The sequence below is a fragment of the Lonchura striata genome, chromosome 32 (genome assembly GCF_046129695.1).
Source record: "Lonchura striata isolate bLonStr1 chromosome 32, bLonStr1.mat, whole genome shotgun sequence".
Lineage (NCBI taxonomy): Eukaryota > Metazoa > Chordata > Aves > Passeriformes > Estrildidae > Lonchura > Lonchura striata.
This window is the reverse complement of record NC_134634.1, coordinates 2,744,322-2,761,239: the sequence shown is the minus strand read 5'-3', so window position 1 is coordinate 2,761,239 and position 16,918 is coordinate 2,744,322. Positions and strand designations below refer to the sequence as shown.

General features: G+C 47.4%; 1 protein-coding gene across 1 annotated transcript in view; it reads left to right on the top strand.

Annotated features, from left to right (window-relative positions):
- The window catches only part of DOCK5 (dedicator of cytokinesis 5), an 82,718-nt gene that overhangs the window by 38,694 nt on the left and 27,106 nt on the right, over positions 1-16,918 (top strand). The window contains exons 14-32 of the mRNA XM_077789239.1: positions 93-217; positions 315-413; positions 1,780-1,852; positions 2,611-2,714; positions 2,990-3,182; positions 3,925-4,022; positions 5,009-5,098; positions 5,462-5,562; positions 6,343-6,477; positions 7,135-7,246; positions 7,524-7,594; positions 9,319-9,425; positions 10,067-10,203; positions 10,882-10,977; positions 12,602-12,700; positions 14,805-14,899; positions 15,413-15,491; positions 15,682-15,782; positions 16,656-16,714. Of these exons, the coding sequence (XP_077645365.1) occupies positions 93-217; positions 315-413; positions 1,780-1,852; positions 2,611-2,714; positions 2,990-3,182; positions 3,925-4,022; positions 5,009-5,098; positions 5,462-5,562; positions 6,343-6,477; positions 7,135-7,246; positions 7,524-7,594; positions 9,319-9,425; positions 10,067-10,203; positions 10,882-10,977; positions 12,602-12,700; positions 14,805-14,899; positions 15,413-15,491; positions 15,682-15,782; positions 16,656-16,714 (1,974 nt within the window). The remainder of the gene's footprint in view (positions 1-92; positions 218-314; positions 414-1,779; positions 1,853-2,610; positions 2,715-2,989; positions 3,183-3,924; positions 4,023-5,008; positions 5,099-5,461; positions 5,563-6,342; positions 6,478-7,134; positions 7,247-7,523; positions 7,595-9,318; positions 9,426-10,066; positions 10,204-10,881; positions 10,978-12,601; positions 12,701-14,804; positions 14,900-15,412; positions 15,492-15,681; positions 15,783-16,655; positions 16,715-16,918) is intronic.

The window sequence follows — 16,918 nt, the reverse complement described above, 5'->3', positions numbered from 1 at the left end:
GAAATTAGGATAACGTGGTACCTAAGGGTGTTCAATTTTAACCTGTCACACTGGGAGTGAACAACCAGCTGATTAAACTCTGGGAATTGCAGGTGACGTCCGCAATGACATCTACGTCACCCTGATCCAGGGGGAATTTGACAAAGGCAAGAAGAAAACCCCCAAGAACGTCGAGGTCACCATGTCTGTGCACGACGAGGACGGGAACCTGCAGGAGGTAGGATGGCCTCCGACACCCAAAATATTCTGGATTCATCACCCAAAATATTCTGTATTGACCTTTTTCCCCCGTGCCTGTGTTTTTTCCTCCAAAGAAAGCCATCCACCCCGGGGCTGGCTACGAGGGGGTCTCGGAGTACAAGTCTGTGGTGTATTACCAGGTCAAGCAGCCCTGCTGGTACGAGACTGTCAAGGTGAGGCTCTGTCAGTCCCTGTGTGTCTCTGCTGGGCAGCAGCACGGCTCTGGGGCTCTGCAGAAGGCTGCCCTGACTGTAGTAGAAACCCATTCTGTTATAAACTCTTCTGATATGATGGAATCTGAGCTATTGATGATTCTGAGATTGTAAAAGTCTCTGTCTGTCAGCCCCCTGCCAAAGCAGAAGCCAGAATTGGTCTGTGCTGGTTCCCAGGTTGTTTATTCTGTTTATCTCTCACATGTTCTGCTGCCCTGCCCAGCTCTGTCCTGCAGGGCAGCGTGTGGGGCTCTGCCCTCAGTGGGATGTGACAAACATTAAATACCAGAAACTCCCTGGGCTGCATTTACAAGAACGTGCCAATATCTGTCACCTACGTTGGACAGTGTGTCCCCAGCCTGAACCAACAGAAAAATGCCAACACCACAGTGAGACATGGAGGGCATGAAGAAGGAGAAAAAGGACAAGGCACACCCAATTTCCTCCAGCTTGTCCCCTTTGGACCCCTCATCGAGAATCCTAAAATTTTATTTTTGTACCTGTGCCACACTTAATTATTACTGATATCAAACCCTCAGAGCTGGTAATTCATCCTGTGAGATTGAAAACTCTTTTCCATGGGCAGAGATCACAGCCAGTGTCTCTGGGGGCTCTGTCCAGGGGGTTCCTGAGCCCTGCCAGGGTCCCAGACCTGCCAGGGCAGCCAGAGGGAAGCTCAAATTCCCACACTGATACAGGTACACCTGATTGGTCATTTATTCAACACCCCTCACTCCTAATTTAGCTAATTAAAAAAACACCCTTTGGTGATCATTTTGTGAGAAAACAACTGTTCAAAACACCAGTTGCAAGATTGTTTTAATTCTTTCCCTGAGCTTCTCACAGCTTTTCCCAGAACAATGCCTGGCAAAGTGATCTGTTTCTCTCTCTGACTAAACTTCATTTCCACAGGTCCCCCTTTTTGTTTAAAGGAGGAGGCAGCATCTGTAATGCCCTGCAGGGCTCCTTGCAGGGAAAACAAGCACAGCTCAAGAGGTCACTTTAGCAATGTGCTGGCTGTTAATCTGAACCTCAATCAGACACTGATTTAGAACTCTCAGAGAGATTTCCAATTTTCAAATTCTTTACAATCAAGCCTTGTTTTTTCCTGTAAAAAAACCTTATTAATTCCAAGGCAGCAACAGGCATTTTTAGTCTGCTCAATGTGTCTTAATTTGTCAGCAACACTTTTCCAGAAACGTCAGCAGCTGCTTTCTTCTCTGTGCAAACCTGAGCTGATGTACAGCCAGCAGCTGCACCAGCACCAGAACGTGCTGGAGAGTGGCTGGGGCAGGAAAAATGTGTTTTCACCCTGTTCTCCCTGCAGGTGGCCATTGCCATAGAAGAAGTCAGTCGCTGCCACCTGAGGTTCACCTTCCGCCACCGCTCGTCCCAGGAATGTGAGTGCCAGGAGGGGACACCTGCAGGACTGCTGTGAACTTGAATTTCTGTATAGCCACAGTGTTTCTTCCTGCCCAGTTTACTTATTCCCAGTTTTGTGGCAAGCAAAAAAACCAAAACTCATTCAGATTTTTTGCACCCAAAGTTAGGTGCTGGTTTTTGTCCTGAAACTGAAATTTGATAAGGAGCAGCAGTTTATCCCCTCGAAAGACAATTATCTATGTTTGTTATTGATTTGGTTTCTCAGTGTAGGGTGTTGCTTTTAATTTATTCCCCAAAATTCACTGCAAGGCCTGGTGGGCTTCTAATGATGTTCCTATAGAAAGATTGCTAATTAGGCTAATGAAAGGCTAATGAGAGAGTGAGAGCCAGAAGTTCCATCAGATCACTTCAGAGCCCTGAAAAGAAATCAATAATGTGAGGCTCAGCCATTGAAAGGAAGGCAGTGACATCATTCCATATCCACAGCTCACAAACCAAAATCCCAACCAAAAATATCTATAAAATTCTGTATCAGAGGATCATTGAATTTTTAAGGTTAGAAAAAGCCTGGAAGATCAAGGATTCCAACCATTAATCTGTCCATCTATCAGCACAAAACCCACTGAAATTGTGTGTGGGAGATGCTCCAGGAGGATGTGTTTGTGTAGCTGCAGTTGCCTATGAAATACTGCTGCTGCTGAGGTTAGAGGGCTGCATTTTGGGTTGTGTGGGCATGAATAAGACAATTCCTAATGAAGATTTCTCCATTTTGCAGCCAGGGATAGATCTGAGAGAGCTTTTGGCATGGGCTTTGTGAAGCTGATGAATGCAGATGGAACGACGCTGCAGGATGGCAAACACAATTTGATTATTTACAAGGTAACCTGGGCATTTCCAGCCTTGTCTGTGTTAAATTCATCAAAATGCTCTCCTGGCTGATTTTCCAAGCTATAGAAAGGTACACTGTGTGTGTGTGGGGTGGGAAATCCTCTTGAACTCTGTGGCTTTGGAAATAACTCAGTTCATTTGCAGTATGAGCAACTTATCCCTGAAATTCAGAACTCAAGCAATGACAGAGATGAAAAAACATTTCAAACCCATTCTGGCTGCCACTGTGGGACATGACCCTTCTCCTTGTTGTGTCCAACCAACAGGGTGACAACAAGAAAATGGAAGATGCCAGGAGTTATTTGACTCTTCCTTGCACCAAAACGGAGGTGGAGGAGAAGGAGGCTCCCTCAGGGAAAAACCTGCACCCTCTGGCCAACTTCACCCCCACCAAGGACAGCACAAAGGACAGCTTCCAGATCGCCACTGTCATCTGCTCCACCAAACTCACCCAGAATGGTAGGGGCTCTGCAATACACAGGGCATTTTTAAATTCAGGCAGGTTTCTGTGTGTGCCCAGAGAGCTTTTCAGCTTTTGTTTTTCTTCTCGTGTGTCAGTGGCAGCCCTGTCCCATCAAGCTGCCAGAACAAGCTCCCCGAATGTTTGTGCAGCCCCTAGAAACACCTTTCACACAAATATTCCATCCAGACTGCCAGTGTTGAACCCAACAAGTTTGTTGGCACGTGGAAATGTCACCTGTCAGTGACAGTGTCTGTGTTTTATCAGAATGTTAAACATTTAAGGTTAATTGCCTTCTTTCCTCTGGCTGTTAAGAGAGCAGCAGTTAGGGCTGAGCTCTCCAGGGTGGTGGTGTGCATTAACTCTGCTGTGCTGCCAGAGGGGTCAGAATGAGGAGCAGTGTGTGACTGAGTCCAGCCTGTGCTGGTAAATGATGGGAGACTTCCAGCAGCAGCTCTGGAAGGCTCCTGCACTGAGTTGTGCACTTCAATGAAATTCCTGGCTTGAGGTACCTGCTCTTAAAAAAACCTGCAGAATGGTCTCAAGCGTGTTATCAGATGGCAGCCAGGTTTCCATTTATAGCAGAGCTTTGCTGTTTTGCCAAGACAAGAGAAGCACCTCAAGGTAACGTTCTGTACCTCAGGGTGATTGTTCTTTGTGCACTGACTAAAAATATCCCCCAGCCTTGCTGTGGGCTGCTCTGCAGCAGGAATTGCTGATGGCTGCTTTGTGTCCTTGCAGTTGACCTGCTGGGTTTGCTGAACTGGCGCTCCAACGCCCACAACATCGCCCACAACCTCAGGAAGCTCATGGAGGTGGAAGGAGGAGAAATTGTGAAGGTATCCCCAGGGATCTGAGCCTCCTTGGTGCACACACTGTCGTGTGTCAGCCTGGTGTTGGACCCAAAAGGTGTCTGGGCAGGCTGGGAGGGCAGGTCTGAGTGCTGAGGAATGGGAGAATCATCAAATCATGGGATGGTTTGGCTTGGAAGGGACCTGAAAATCAGATTTTTCCACCCCCTGCCATGGGCAGGGTCACCTTTCACCGTCCCAGCTTGCTCCAGCCTGGCCTTGGACATCTGGACACCAGGGATGGGGTAGCCACAGCTTCTCTGGGACCCTCTGCTCCACCCCTCATTAGGGGAATTTACCAGAATTACACAAGTTGAATATTAGAGGGATCAGGGAGAGAGCGTTGAATTTATTTTCCCCTTTATCCTTATGAAATAAGAGACACATCCAAAGCCTAACATTTAATTTTCAACTCCTCTGTGAATGAGGAGGGGCTTGCTGTGAATCTGGGAGCAGAGAGAGCCCAGAGATCTCACAGAACAGGAGATGGGGAGTGGGCAGTGGACCTGATATGGGGGGAATTCCCACAGCAAATGGTGTGCTGAAGGATTTAGGAGGAAGGATCTCACCTGTGCTGGGTTTTTGCAAGGTGATGGTTTTGTGGAGCAGCTGAACACGGGGTTGATGTGTCACTGTGTCACTGCAGACTGGCTGAGGGCAGTGTCCTGCCTCGGGACAGGGCGGGCTGCTCCGGAGAGGTCAGGATTTTTATCCTGTGGGATGAAAAGGGAATAGAACAGCAAAGGTGGGACCTTTTAGAGCTGAGAAGAAAAGATTTTCCTTCCTATAGAGATGATCATGACAATCATGTGCATGAACACAGGGCTGAGATCCCTTTTTAGATGTTTTCTCGTGGACAGGTTTTACAGTTCAGCCAGGCTGGAAGGGGAGGAATGATCCAGCTCATACTCCTGTGCAGGATGCCAGAAGCAGTTGCCTTTCCCCACCCTTTTACTGTTCCTTTTCCCCTCTAGTTTTTGCCAGACACCCTCGATGCACTTTTCAACATCATGATGGAAATGTCAGAAAATGAAACCTATGATTTCCTGGTGTTTGATGCGCTGGTGAGTGAACCCTCGATGGCTGCAGAGTTTGTTTTCAGCCACATTTCCAGTCTGTTCCGGGTAATTCCAGTGAACAGTTGGTATTTTGCTCTAGAAATAAATGATATTTAAACACTTTTTGAGGCTTTTTCAGGAGCCAGGACTGAAATGTGCATCAGGTTTTTAGTACCCATAGTTAAAAGAGTAATAAATTGCACACACACAGTATTTAGTGACTGTTACAACATGAATAACCCTCTCTGTAGCATTGATGCTGTTGATAAAAAAAAATTACAACCCAGCAAAATAAATGGAATTAGAGACTGTTCTATTCAAGTTAGTGTGCAGCTCTGTGGATTTGTTTCCTTCTGGATTTTTTGGCAGGTATTTATTATTTCTTTGATTGGAGACATCAAGTTCCAGCATTTCAACACTGTGCTTGAGACTTACATTTACAAACACTTCAGTGCAACCCTGGCCTACGTGTGAGTATTGGTCCCAAAGCTCGGGTGCCACCCAGCAGTGTGACTGGGGGCTTTGGGGATGACATCAGCTCCTGGTGATGTATTTGATGAGGTCATTTTGGATGATGTTAATGTGATAAAGGCAGCAGAGAGCAGAGTTCCATCCCTTCTCTGCATTCAGGAGAAAAAGAATCCTTCTTAGTGCATTTTTTACCCTCTAAAAAATTCCGTTGTGAAGTTTTTTTCTGGCAAAGCAGACAGAAAAGACACTTCTGTCGTGGATCTTGGCTTTCCAGCCCCTTGATCAAGCACCCCTTAGCCAAAAGTCATCACCCTTGTGGTGGCAGAAGTGAAAAGTTCAAACTGAGGGCAAAACCAGAAACCAAACTGCTTTTCCTCTTTAAAAATCTCCTGTTAATTTTTATTGATCTGCATGAATTGGCTGCCACCCTAAAGGAGGAAACACAGCTTGAAGTCCTCTTCTCCTGCCCATCCACGTTTCCTTTTCTCCTCCTGCTCCACACGTGGGAATTCTCTCACAGGGAGAAAGCCTCGGTCCCTTCCCCTGGGAGCGGGGTTTGCATCCTCCTGGACAGGTCCTTTCAGGGCAAAAGAAAAGCAGAGCAAGAGGGTGGAATCTGTGACCTTTTAGCCCGAGGTTTGGGAAGGAAATGGGCAGTGAGGAGGAGCCCTGTGGTGTTTTTGTGCCTGCAGTTCCTCTCTGGGGCGAGGCAGCTGAACCTGCACAGGAGCTGAACCGTGCCCGAATCGCTTCCCCTTTTTGTGTTTTTATTTCCAAAGGAAACTCACCAAAGTCCTGAACTGCTACGTGGGGAACGCTGAGGACTCCAGCAAGACAGAGCTGCTCTTTGCAGCCCTGAAGGCCCTGAAATACCTGTTCAGGTTCATCGTGCAGTCACGGGTCTTGTACCTGAGGTGGGTCCAGCCCTTCCATCCCTGCGCCTCCTCTGGGAAACCACTGGGGTTCCTTCCAGTAAATATCACTACAACAGATATTCTTCATCAAATCCTCCATCACTGACTGATTGAGAGGATCTTTCTGCCCTTCGTTAGTGGCTGGAACAAATGAGTTGAGCAAAAATTAAAGTACTAGATTAGAAGGGAGAAAAACCTCTTAGTTTCCCCTAACGTGCAATAAGCAGCACATGGTAGAGCTGAAAAGGAACCCAGTATTTATTTTATAAAGTAAAATATGGAATTTCCTCCTCATTTTCAGAAACTTTAAGAAACTCATAGATACTTCAATCATTAGGTGAGGTGGGAGATGACACATTTCTCCAATCAAAGTAGTTTAATTGCAGCTTCAAAAACATCCTTCCAGAGATTCACAGTGAGGGTTTGAAACTCTTTATTCATGTCCATTATGGATTTTTTTCCTGTTTAATACTTGGAACTCAAGCAGAATTTGCTGCAGTAGCAGCCTGAAAAGTGCAGTTTTCCCTGCAAAATGTCCAATTCCATTTTTACCCCTGTGTCTTTGTGGAAGGAGATGGCATTAAGATGTTGTTCCACGGGATGAAATCCTGTTTCAGCTGCTGGATTTCCGTGTGTAACTGGCCCTGTTCTTTGCAGTGTTTATGGGAAGAGTGAGGATGGGAATGAATTCAATGATGCAATTCGCCAGCTGTTCCTCTCCTTCAATGTCCTCATGGACCGGCCCCTGGAGGAGGCTGTCAAGATCAAGGTGAGCATCATTTCCAGGAAAAAGTAAAAATCTTTAATTAGATCAACTGGTGCAGCTGGGAAGGGGCTGGGCCAGAAAAAGGAATGAGAGAATTATCCATGAATCACTTCTCCTGCACTTTTCCCACTCTGCACTGCAGATCTGGAGTGGCTGGAGGCTCTTTGGATACATAAATTTGATTTTAAACCTGTTCTCTGCAGTTGTCCTTATATTTACTTTTGACAAAAACTGGATTTCCCACGTGTGTTTCATGTCCTTGGTTTCTTTCTTTTTTCAGGGGGCAGCTTTAAAATATTTGCCCAGCATCATAAATGATGTCAAGCTGGTATTTGACCCTGTTGAGCTCAGGTAACTATTAAGTTTGTTTGTCCTCTAAACCCATCTGATCTGGTGGGAAGAGTTTTGGAGCTTTGGCTAAAAAGAGCCACTCTGGTTATGATCTGATGGCGCAGATCCTGTGCATGGACTCGAGGAAGTGCTTGCAGGGCTTTACAGGATGTTAGTGGAGTTCAAAGGATTCTCTGCATCCCAGTTTTTCATTCTGGGAGTGCCCAAGCCCAGGCTGGATGGGCTTGGAGCCACCTGGGGCAGTGAGAGGTGTCCCTGCCCATGGCAGGGTGGAGCTGGGTGATTTTAGTGCCCCTTGATGCCCAAATCATTCCAGGATTCTGGGATCCTAACAGGCACCTCGAGATTTTACTGAAAAGCAAAATCTGAGGGCAGTGAAGTGTTGAAACCTCATGCAAGTTTCCACCAGCTCTTGGTGAATGCTCTTGGAAAGTGTGGCAAAGGCCAAGCTTTGGTTGGGAACCCAAAAGTTGTTTTTATCCGGGAAATTCTCAGCCCTGTGGATTCCTGGTGCTCAGAGCTTTGCCCAGCCCTGCCTCCTTGCCCTGACACAAGTGATTTGCTGGGCAGCAGCAGAGAGGCAGCAAATGTCCCTGGAATTGAATTAAGGGAATCTGGGGTTGGAGATGAAAGGGGCATCTGGAAGGAGGCTGTGCCTTTGCTGTTGTGGATGTTCCAAATTTCACCAGCGGGCTGCTGAGTTGGTTCAAATGAATCTTTCCAAACTCTTGCTTTCCCTGGGTGTGACAGCCAGTGGGATTTACCTGTGTGGCACTGCAGGGTGAGAGAGAGGCCATGATTTATGTCTGGAATAAGATTTAAGCTACTCCAGTCTAGACCTCAGGTCTGGGCCTTGTGAGGCCTCCAAGCCTGGGACACAGTTAGAAATTAAATTAAGAGTTTGTGGCACAGTTAGAAATTAAGAGTTTGTGGCACAGTTAGAAATTAAGAGTTTGTGGCACAGTTAGAAATTGTATTAAGGTGTGATGGGAAGCACTGGGCTGTCTGGGTGTGAAGCAGCACAGGTTTATAGTGTGAGGTTTAGGCCACCTTAAGACAAAGACAAACAATGTTGGCTTGCCAATGAGAGTGCCTTTGTAAACTGTAAACTAAATAGAAGTGTATAAAAACTGCCATCTTCTCTCTAATAAAGGGAGAACGTTTGATTAACCATATTGGTTTAACGGGTGTTTGTCCTGTCCAGTTTTCCTGTCTTATGAGGACCCTGGCTTTGGGAGGGCACAGAGCAGTGCCTGTTTTAGGGTTTGGGATGTACCTGGCGTGTCCTAGAATAAAAGCACCATTTAAAGGGTCCCAGGCCTTCCAGGGCAGCCAGAGGGAAGCCCTGGATTCCCACAAGCAGGCCCAAGCTTAATAACAAAGGAAAAAACTTTATTAAACTACTTCTACTATAAAAGGAAAAAAAAAAGAAAAACACACACCAACTCCAAAATGAAAACCTTCCAAAACATTCCTCCTCCCCTCTCCAATTCCAACAAACCATAGTGAGACACATTTGGACCCCCCAGTCATGTTCCCACCCTTCAGATAATCAATACTCAGTCCATGGAGGGAGAGAGGAGTTTTTCCTGTGCCACAGACCCCCAAGAAGCACAGAAGAAGCACAGCTGCCACTTCTGGTGTGGCCCGGGTGCCTGGCAGTGTCTGTGTGGGATGGATGGGCTGGGAATGCTGACCCTCTGCTCCCTCTGTGCTGCACACAGTGTCCTCTTCAGCAAGTTCATCCAGAGCATCCCTGACAACCAGCTGGTCCGGCAGAAGCTGAACTGCCTGACCAAGATCGTGGAGAGTGACCTGTTCAAGCAGGCTGGTGAGTGGCACTTGGAAGGCTCTGGGTTCTGCCAGGGGCCACCCACCCTTCAAAACCCTTCCCCTGTCAGTCATCAGGGGCAATCCACCATTAAATCCAACTCAAAGCATTCCTTGCCGTGGAAGAACTGAGTTTTTTTGCTGTTCAGTCTTTATTCAGTGCCCAGTATGTGGGATCCTGATCCAGGGTGGTGATGTAGAAGGAGGGAGAAGCTGAGTGTGCTGTTTGGTGGAATATACAGAATTTATGAATGAAAGGACAGGGTTAGATGGGATATTGGGAAGGAATTCCTCCCTGTGAAGGTGGGCAGGGCCTGAGCTGCAATTCCCAGAGCTGGGGCTGCCCTGGATCCCTGGCAGTGCCCAAGGCCAGGCTGGAGCAGCCTGGGACAGTGGGAGGTGTCCCTGCCATGGCAGGGGTGGGATGAGATTATCTTTTTGGTCCCTTCAACTCAACCCATTCTGGCATTCCATTATTCAAATTACAGATCATTTATGACTCTCTCCAGTCCTTTTTTTGTAACTCCAGTGGCTTTAAGCAAGTTCTGCTGTCCCAGATGGAATCAGGAGCAGGACCCTGCTGTGAGGTGCCCGCAGCCAGGGCATGCTGAGGCTCTGCTCTGTCCCTGTGTCACTTTGCAGAGTGCAGAGATGCCCTCCTGCCCCTGCTCATCGATCAGCTGAGTGGGCAGCTGGATGACAACTCCAGCAAGCCCGACCACGAGGCCAGCTCCCAGCTCCTGAGCAGTGTCCTGGAGGTCCTGGACCGCAAAGATGTGGTGAGCACGAGCTCTCAGGGCTGCCAGTTCAGCTCAGTTCTTCTTTTGAGATGCTACAGGAAAGAAACATGCTCAACTTATGCTTTAATGAGCCAGAATTGTGATATTTATAGAAATTTTGTGATGCCTTGCTGTGCAGGTCTTTGTAGGAGCTCTGTCTGAAAAGGAGTCAGGAAAGGCTGAATTAGTTGTTATCACTACTAGAAACAGTTACTTCCCTTTCTAGGGACCAAAATGTCATCTCAGCTGCTTTGGTGGCTTGTTCAGTAATTTGGAGCAAGTCAAAGAAATATTATATGGTATAAAAATGAGGGGGTTGCTCATTCTTTCTATTGTGGAATAAGGACAACAATCACTGTTCAGGCAGAAAGATGCACTTCCCACTCTGGCCATGGGAACTGTTCTGAGGGGCTGTGAACAGAGTGGTTTGAACTGCTCAGAGAAAAGATGTGGAAGCCTCAGGATGAGCTGATGAAGCTGGGACAGATCCATTAAGGGAATTCTCCACCAAGTGAATCCCAGAGCGTTTGAATCGATCGCTCGTGCGCTTAAATCTCCTTCTTCTTCTTCCCCTAATGGCAACTGAACGCTGCCAGGGCAGTCGTCCCACGCAGGGAGCTGTGCAGGAAGGCTGTGCCTGAGCAATGGTCTCCAATGTCCCTTGCTGGCTGTCCCCAGGGTGCCACTGCTCTGCACGTGCAGCTGATGATGGAGCGGCTGCTGCGCCGGGTCAACCGCACGGTGATCGGGATGAGCCGCCAGTCCCCGCACATCGTGAGAGCCCTGCCCTGCCTCCCCAGCCCCCTGACACGGGTTCATACCCTGGGAGCCCTGCCCTGCCTCCCCAGCCCTCTGACACAGGGTTCATATCCTGGGAGCCTTTCCCTGCCTCCCCAGCCCTCTGACACGGGTTCATACCCTGGGAGCCTTTCCCTGCCTCCCCAGCCCTCTGACACGGGTTCATACCCTGGGAGCCCTGCCCTGCCTCCCCAGCCCTCTGACACAGGATTCATATCCTGGGAGCCCTGCCCTGCCTCCCCAGCCCCTCTGACACGGGTTCATATCCTGGGAGCCCTGCCCTGCCTCCCCAGCCCTCTGACACAGGGGTTCATACCCTGGGAGCCCTGCCCTGCCTCCCCAGCCCCCTGACAGTGGGGTTCATACCCTGGGAGCCCTGCCCTGCCTCCCCAGCCCTCTGACAGAGGGTTCATAGCCTGGGAGCCTTTCCCTGCCTCCCCAGCCCCTCTGACACAGGATTCATACCCTGGGAGCCCTGCCCTGCCTCCCCAGCCCTCTGACACAGGATTCATACCCTGGGAGCCCTGCCCTGCCTCCCCAGCCCCTCTGACAGTGGGGTTCATACCCTGGGAGCCCTTCCCCACCCCTGTGTCCCTTCCCCTGGGAGCCCTGCCCTGCCTCCCCAGCCCCTCTGACAGAGGGTTCATACCCTGGGAGCCTTTCCCTGCCTCCCCAGCCCCTCTGACACGGGTTCATACCCTGGGAGCCTTTCCCTGCCTCCCCAGCCCTCTGACAGAGGGTTCATACCCTGGGAGCCTTTCCCTGCCTCCCCAGCCCCTCTGACACAGGGTTCATACCCTGAGAACCCTTCTCTGCCTCCCTTCTTTCTCCAGCCCCTCTGACACAGGGCTTCACTCCCCTGGGAGCTCTCAGTGGGCAGCAGTGCCTGATGCACTCATCCCTCCTTGCCCTGCAGGGTTTCTCTGTCACCCAGCCATGGCTCCTGGTGTTTTTTCTGAGGATTAGGATTCAGGTTATCCCTCTCCAGTCTGAGCTGAGTCACTGAGTCGTTTCCTTTTGGCCCCTGTGCTCAGAATTCTGTGTCAGTGCAGCGCCTGACACAGGATCTTTGCTGCATTTTGTCACCTGGGCTCAAGAGGATGAAATGCTGGGGGATGAGACCATTCAGGGGCATTTCTGAGCCCTGTGTGGCAGCTGGGGTGTTAAAATTCACCCTGGAGCTCATCTATAGAAGGATGGGGAATCCAGGAGCTGGGGATTTACCTGATTTTTGATAAGTCTGGGGTCACTTTAATGTGCTACCCATAAGAATTGCAGCTGGCCCTGCTAAATCTGGAAATCTGGGTCAGCTTGGAAAAGACTTCTAATATCTGATGGAGTGGATCAATATATACAAAACAAAATTCTGTGTTTGAAGGATGTGTTTCTTTTGCAATCCATGGGGGGGAAAGAAAGCAATAGCCAGATTTCAAGCTTTAATTTTAGGAATTCTTGACTGGTTTAGAGGTTGATGTTAGGACACAGATAAGAATATTCTGATCAGTGATACTTGACCAGGTCACACTGATGTGCCACACTTAGAAGTTCCAGTGCTTAACCCAGGCAAATAACCCAGTATTTTGTGGTTTTCCCATTCCAGGGTATTTTCGTGGCCTGCATGACAGCCATCCTGAGGCAGATGGATGATTTCCATTACAGCCATTACATCAACACCTTCAAAACCAGGCAGGACATCATTGTAAGTCAGCCTGGCTGGGGAATGACCTCAGCCCACCCAGCAGCACCTCTCTGCTCTGCAGGGTCATTTCTGGGCTGATTTTGGGGTGAGAAAACCCTCAGCAGTGGCTCCTGGGGCCACAATTTCTGGGAATTTATTCCTGTCACCCTTGCTGGGCATCGGGGGGATTGCTGACTCAGCAGAGCCCAAGAGCAGCATTTGTGGCATCGAGGAAAAACATTTTTGAATGGGTAAAGAAATGTTTGATTTGAGTCAGGAACCAGAAGAGGGAATGAAGATGGAAAAGAGAAGCATTTCCCTTTATCCGGCGCTCCCTTTGTGCCCCTGTTCTCTTTATCTAATTCTTTCCCCTCCTCTGAAGTTTAATGAAATGCTTGAATCTTGCTTTAGTGCAGAAAGTTCTCAAAATGTTGAAAATTCACGTCCCCAAAAACTTCGGGTGTGAAATAAGGTGAAATACTACATTTCTGAGGGGTTTTTCTGCTTAAAATCAGCAGCTTTCCCCCCAAACTCACCTAAATTAATATTTTAGCAAGACTGGTACCCAACTGTTGGAGCTTTTTTGTCTCTGTATTCTTATTTTGAAATTGGGAAGTGGCTGTTTATTGAAATACCAGCTGGGGAAGGGCCTGGAGTTGTGTTCTTCCACAAAACCCACCAGAAGCTTTGGAATTCAGTTTTGGGAGCCAAGGTGATCCCTTTTTCCCCCTGTGCAGTTGGAAATACAGAATTTCACAGACAATCACTTGCAAAATCCGCTCTTGAGCCAGCGTGGAGCAACAGAGCCATCTACAGATCATTCACACTTCATGTGGGTTTAGGACTGGTTTTATCTTACCCAAATGATTTGTTGGGCAGGAAGGAAGGAAAGAAAAAATAAACCAAAATCAGAAAGATTCAGGATTTCTGGAAGTGTTCATCCAGTGAGAAGATTTTCAGGATGATTATAGAAAATAATAATTTCTAATCTGATTTTTATACACCTTTAAATCAGGAGCAAATCTGCCTTTGTAGTGGTGTGGTGGTTGTTGATACCAACAGAAAGTTTTGGGTTTAAAACTCCTTTTATTTTTGTTGTTCTTTTTTGGGTATGTTTGTGCTGCCTTGGCCTCATTCCCTGGTGAGTTTAGCACTTTTAGGAGTTAATTCATATTTTCAAGGTGCCCGTGTCAAATCCAACCCTCTCCTCAGGCTCTGATTTAACAATGCCAAAAGGATTTTTACTGAGGCAGCACCGAGTGCTTCATTTCTCCATCAATATCTTGCCAATTCTTCAGCCCAAACTGTTCAGCTCAACAGATTTTCTTGCTGGTGATCATTTCAGGGGGATGGTTCCTCCTGTGACCTTCTTTGTGTCCCTCTCATATTTGAATATTAATGTGCTGCTGCAGAGAATAGAATTGATTTAAGAGCTCAGAGTGGCTTTTGTATCTGCAGAGACCACAAGGAGGAGATCAATATTCTTGATATTCCCTTCTTTTGCTTATCTCTGTTATTTTTCCTTTTTTTTCCTCTCATTCTGCAATTCAACCTTGTTTTTTTCCAAGTTTGAAGTCACGTTTGGAGGGTGTTTGTGCAAAAAAGTGTATTTTCTACAATAATGTAGAATCACATCTAAATCGCATCTCTGGTGTTATATTCACTGCCTTTAAACTGGACCAGGAAAGATTTAACCCTAATTAGTGAGTGAAATTACATTGTCATTTCAGACTTCCTAGATCATTTAGATCTGCTGCACTGTCAGCACTCAGAGATTTGGGAACAAGCCTTGCAATATTGGTTTTGCTCTCTAATCCAGCTTGTGCACAGCTTAATGCAAAACAGCAAAGACAGATACCATTAAGCAGACCAACATTCTGTGCAATTATTTCTCCTTGTGCAAGTGGATGGATGAGATGTCAGGAATAATTTCATTATTGGGCTGTACCAACAGAATGAGAGACCCCTCTTAGGCAGGGCAGGGCACTAATTGCCAATCAGCACGGTCATTAATCACTGCAATCCCAAACATCTGCATTTCACCAGCTCACAGCATTGTCTCCCTGTAATTCCACGGACACAAACCCACCACGTGCAACCTGATGGGCTTTTCTTTTTCCAACAGGATTTCCTGATGGAAACATTCATTATGTTCAAGGATCTGATTGGGAAAAACGTGTATGCAGCTGACTGGATGGTGATGAACATGATGCAGAGCAGGTACAGGGTTAAATCTGGGTTAAATCTGGCTTTGGAGCCTCCCTGGACCTGCCACTCACACAAGGCAGTTTATTTTCTTCAGCTGCTTCAGGTTGGTTTAAATCAGATTTCAGCCCGTTTTAGTTCCACTGCTGGAACTGGAAATCTCTGTCCTGCCTAGAACATCATCGAACCCTGGGGTCTTTTTTACAACTTAATCCACAGAAGCTTTTTTGGTCTCAGTTCTGAGGGAATCACATGGAAAACCTAAAGCCAGAACTGGATAATGCTTAACCCCTCTTGCAGAGAGGAAATTTTCCCCAATATCCAACCTGAGCCTCCCTGATGCAACTTGAGGCTGTTAAACCAAGGGTTAACTTTGCCTGAATATTCCCTGATTTAAAGGAATTCCTGCCTTTTTTGGGAGCATCTCTTGCTGCCTCCTGAGCTTGCACATGGAGCTGTAACCCAGAGCTGCAATGTCATTGATTTTGCTCACAGAATCGCCTTTATTTGATGTTTTTATCTCTTCAGGGTTTTCCTCCGGGCAGTGAACCAATTCACCTCCGTCCTCAACCGCTTCTTCCTGGATCAAGCTAATTTTGAACTCCAGGTGATTGTCCTGTTTTTCTGGATTTCCTTATGGATCCCAGACCTGCTAGAACAGCTAAATCCCACTGGTAGCAGGCTGTGGCTCACTGTGGGTCCCCTCCTCATGGAGGGAGCTCTGGGCAGCTTCTTTTGTGCCCGTTGTTGCTTTTCCTTTGTTATCCTCCCATTTTAATCTCCTCTCTCTCCCCCAGCTCTGGAATAATTATTTCCATTTGGCAGTGGCCTTCCTCACTCACGAGTCCCTCCAGCTGGAGACCTTCTCCCAGGCCAAACGCAACAAAATCATCAAGAAGTGAGTTCCCATTTCTGGCCCTTTTTTTGCTGTTCCAGGCACTTTCACACAACCCCGGGGTGGAAATGCTGATTAAGCCACCCTGATAAGGGAGGGACCAGGACAAGATGTCAGGGCTGTAAATTAGGGCTGCTTGAGGTTTGGGCAGGCAGATCTTGAACATCTTGCCAGGAGTCTCTCCACGGAGAGGTCGGTAGTGGAAAGGTTGTCATTATTCCCAAAATTCCCTTTTGCAATTCCTCAGCCTTTGTGGAAGGTAGGTCAGAGGAACCCTAAAAACTCTCCAGCTTTTAATCCCTCACCTTTTATTTTTCATAGGTCAGAGGAATCCTAAAAGCTCTCCAGCTTTTAATCCCCCACCTTTTATTTTTCATAGGTCAGAGGAATCCTAAAAGCTCTCCAGCTTTTAATCCCCCACCTTTTATTTTTTTCTTCTTTTCAGTGCCATTCATAGCTCCAAACCAGCAATTTTTAGTCACTGAGCAGCTTTTGCATCTTCATTTCCTTGGAGCTGGGTGCCTCTGAGCATCTTGACACAGACTTTTGTTATGATTTGTCCCATTTTTCTGCAGAAGTGGCTTGTAGAAGCCTGATAGCAAAATCTTTTTGCATTGCCTTGATATCAGAGATTAAAGCTTTAGGAAAAAAACCCCAAACCCAACCAAAGTGGGGTGGAATTGCAGGAAGCAGGAGGAGGGCTGCAGCTTTCAGGAAATCTGAATTTCCAGGAAATTCTGCTCTCAGCAGTCTGCAGTGCCCTCTCAGAGTGAGCCACGGGCACCTGTGGCTTTGCCTTTCATTCTCCAGCAGCATTCCAAGGATCATCTCAGTGCTTGGGCCTTTCTCATCTCTTCCTTTGAATTCTGTTTCCAGGTATGGGGACATGAGGAAAGAAATCGGCTTCAAAATCAGGGATATGTGGTATAACCTGGGTGAGTTCCAGCTAAAGAATTACCTTTATTCCAGCTCTCAAGCTGGCTTTCAAATCCTTTTATTTCCTTATAAAAGCTGCACGTGTTTAATGTGGGGAAATGCACTTAAACTTCAGCTGTTTCAGCACACAAAATCCTCCTTTTTCCTGTGAATAACTTGGAAAAGCTGATTTTCTCCTCACATCAGCTGCTGAGATGATTTCT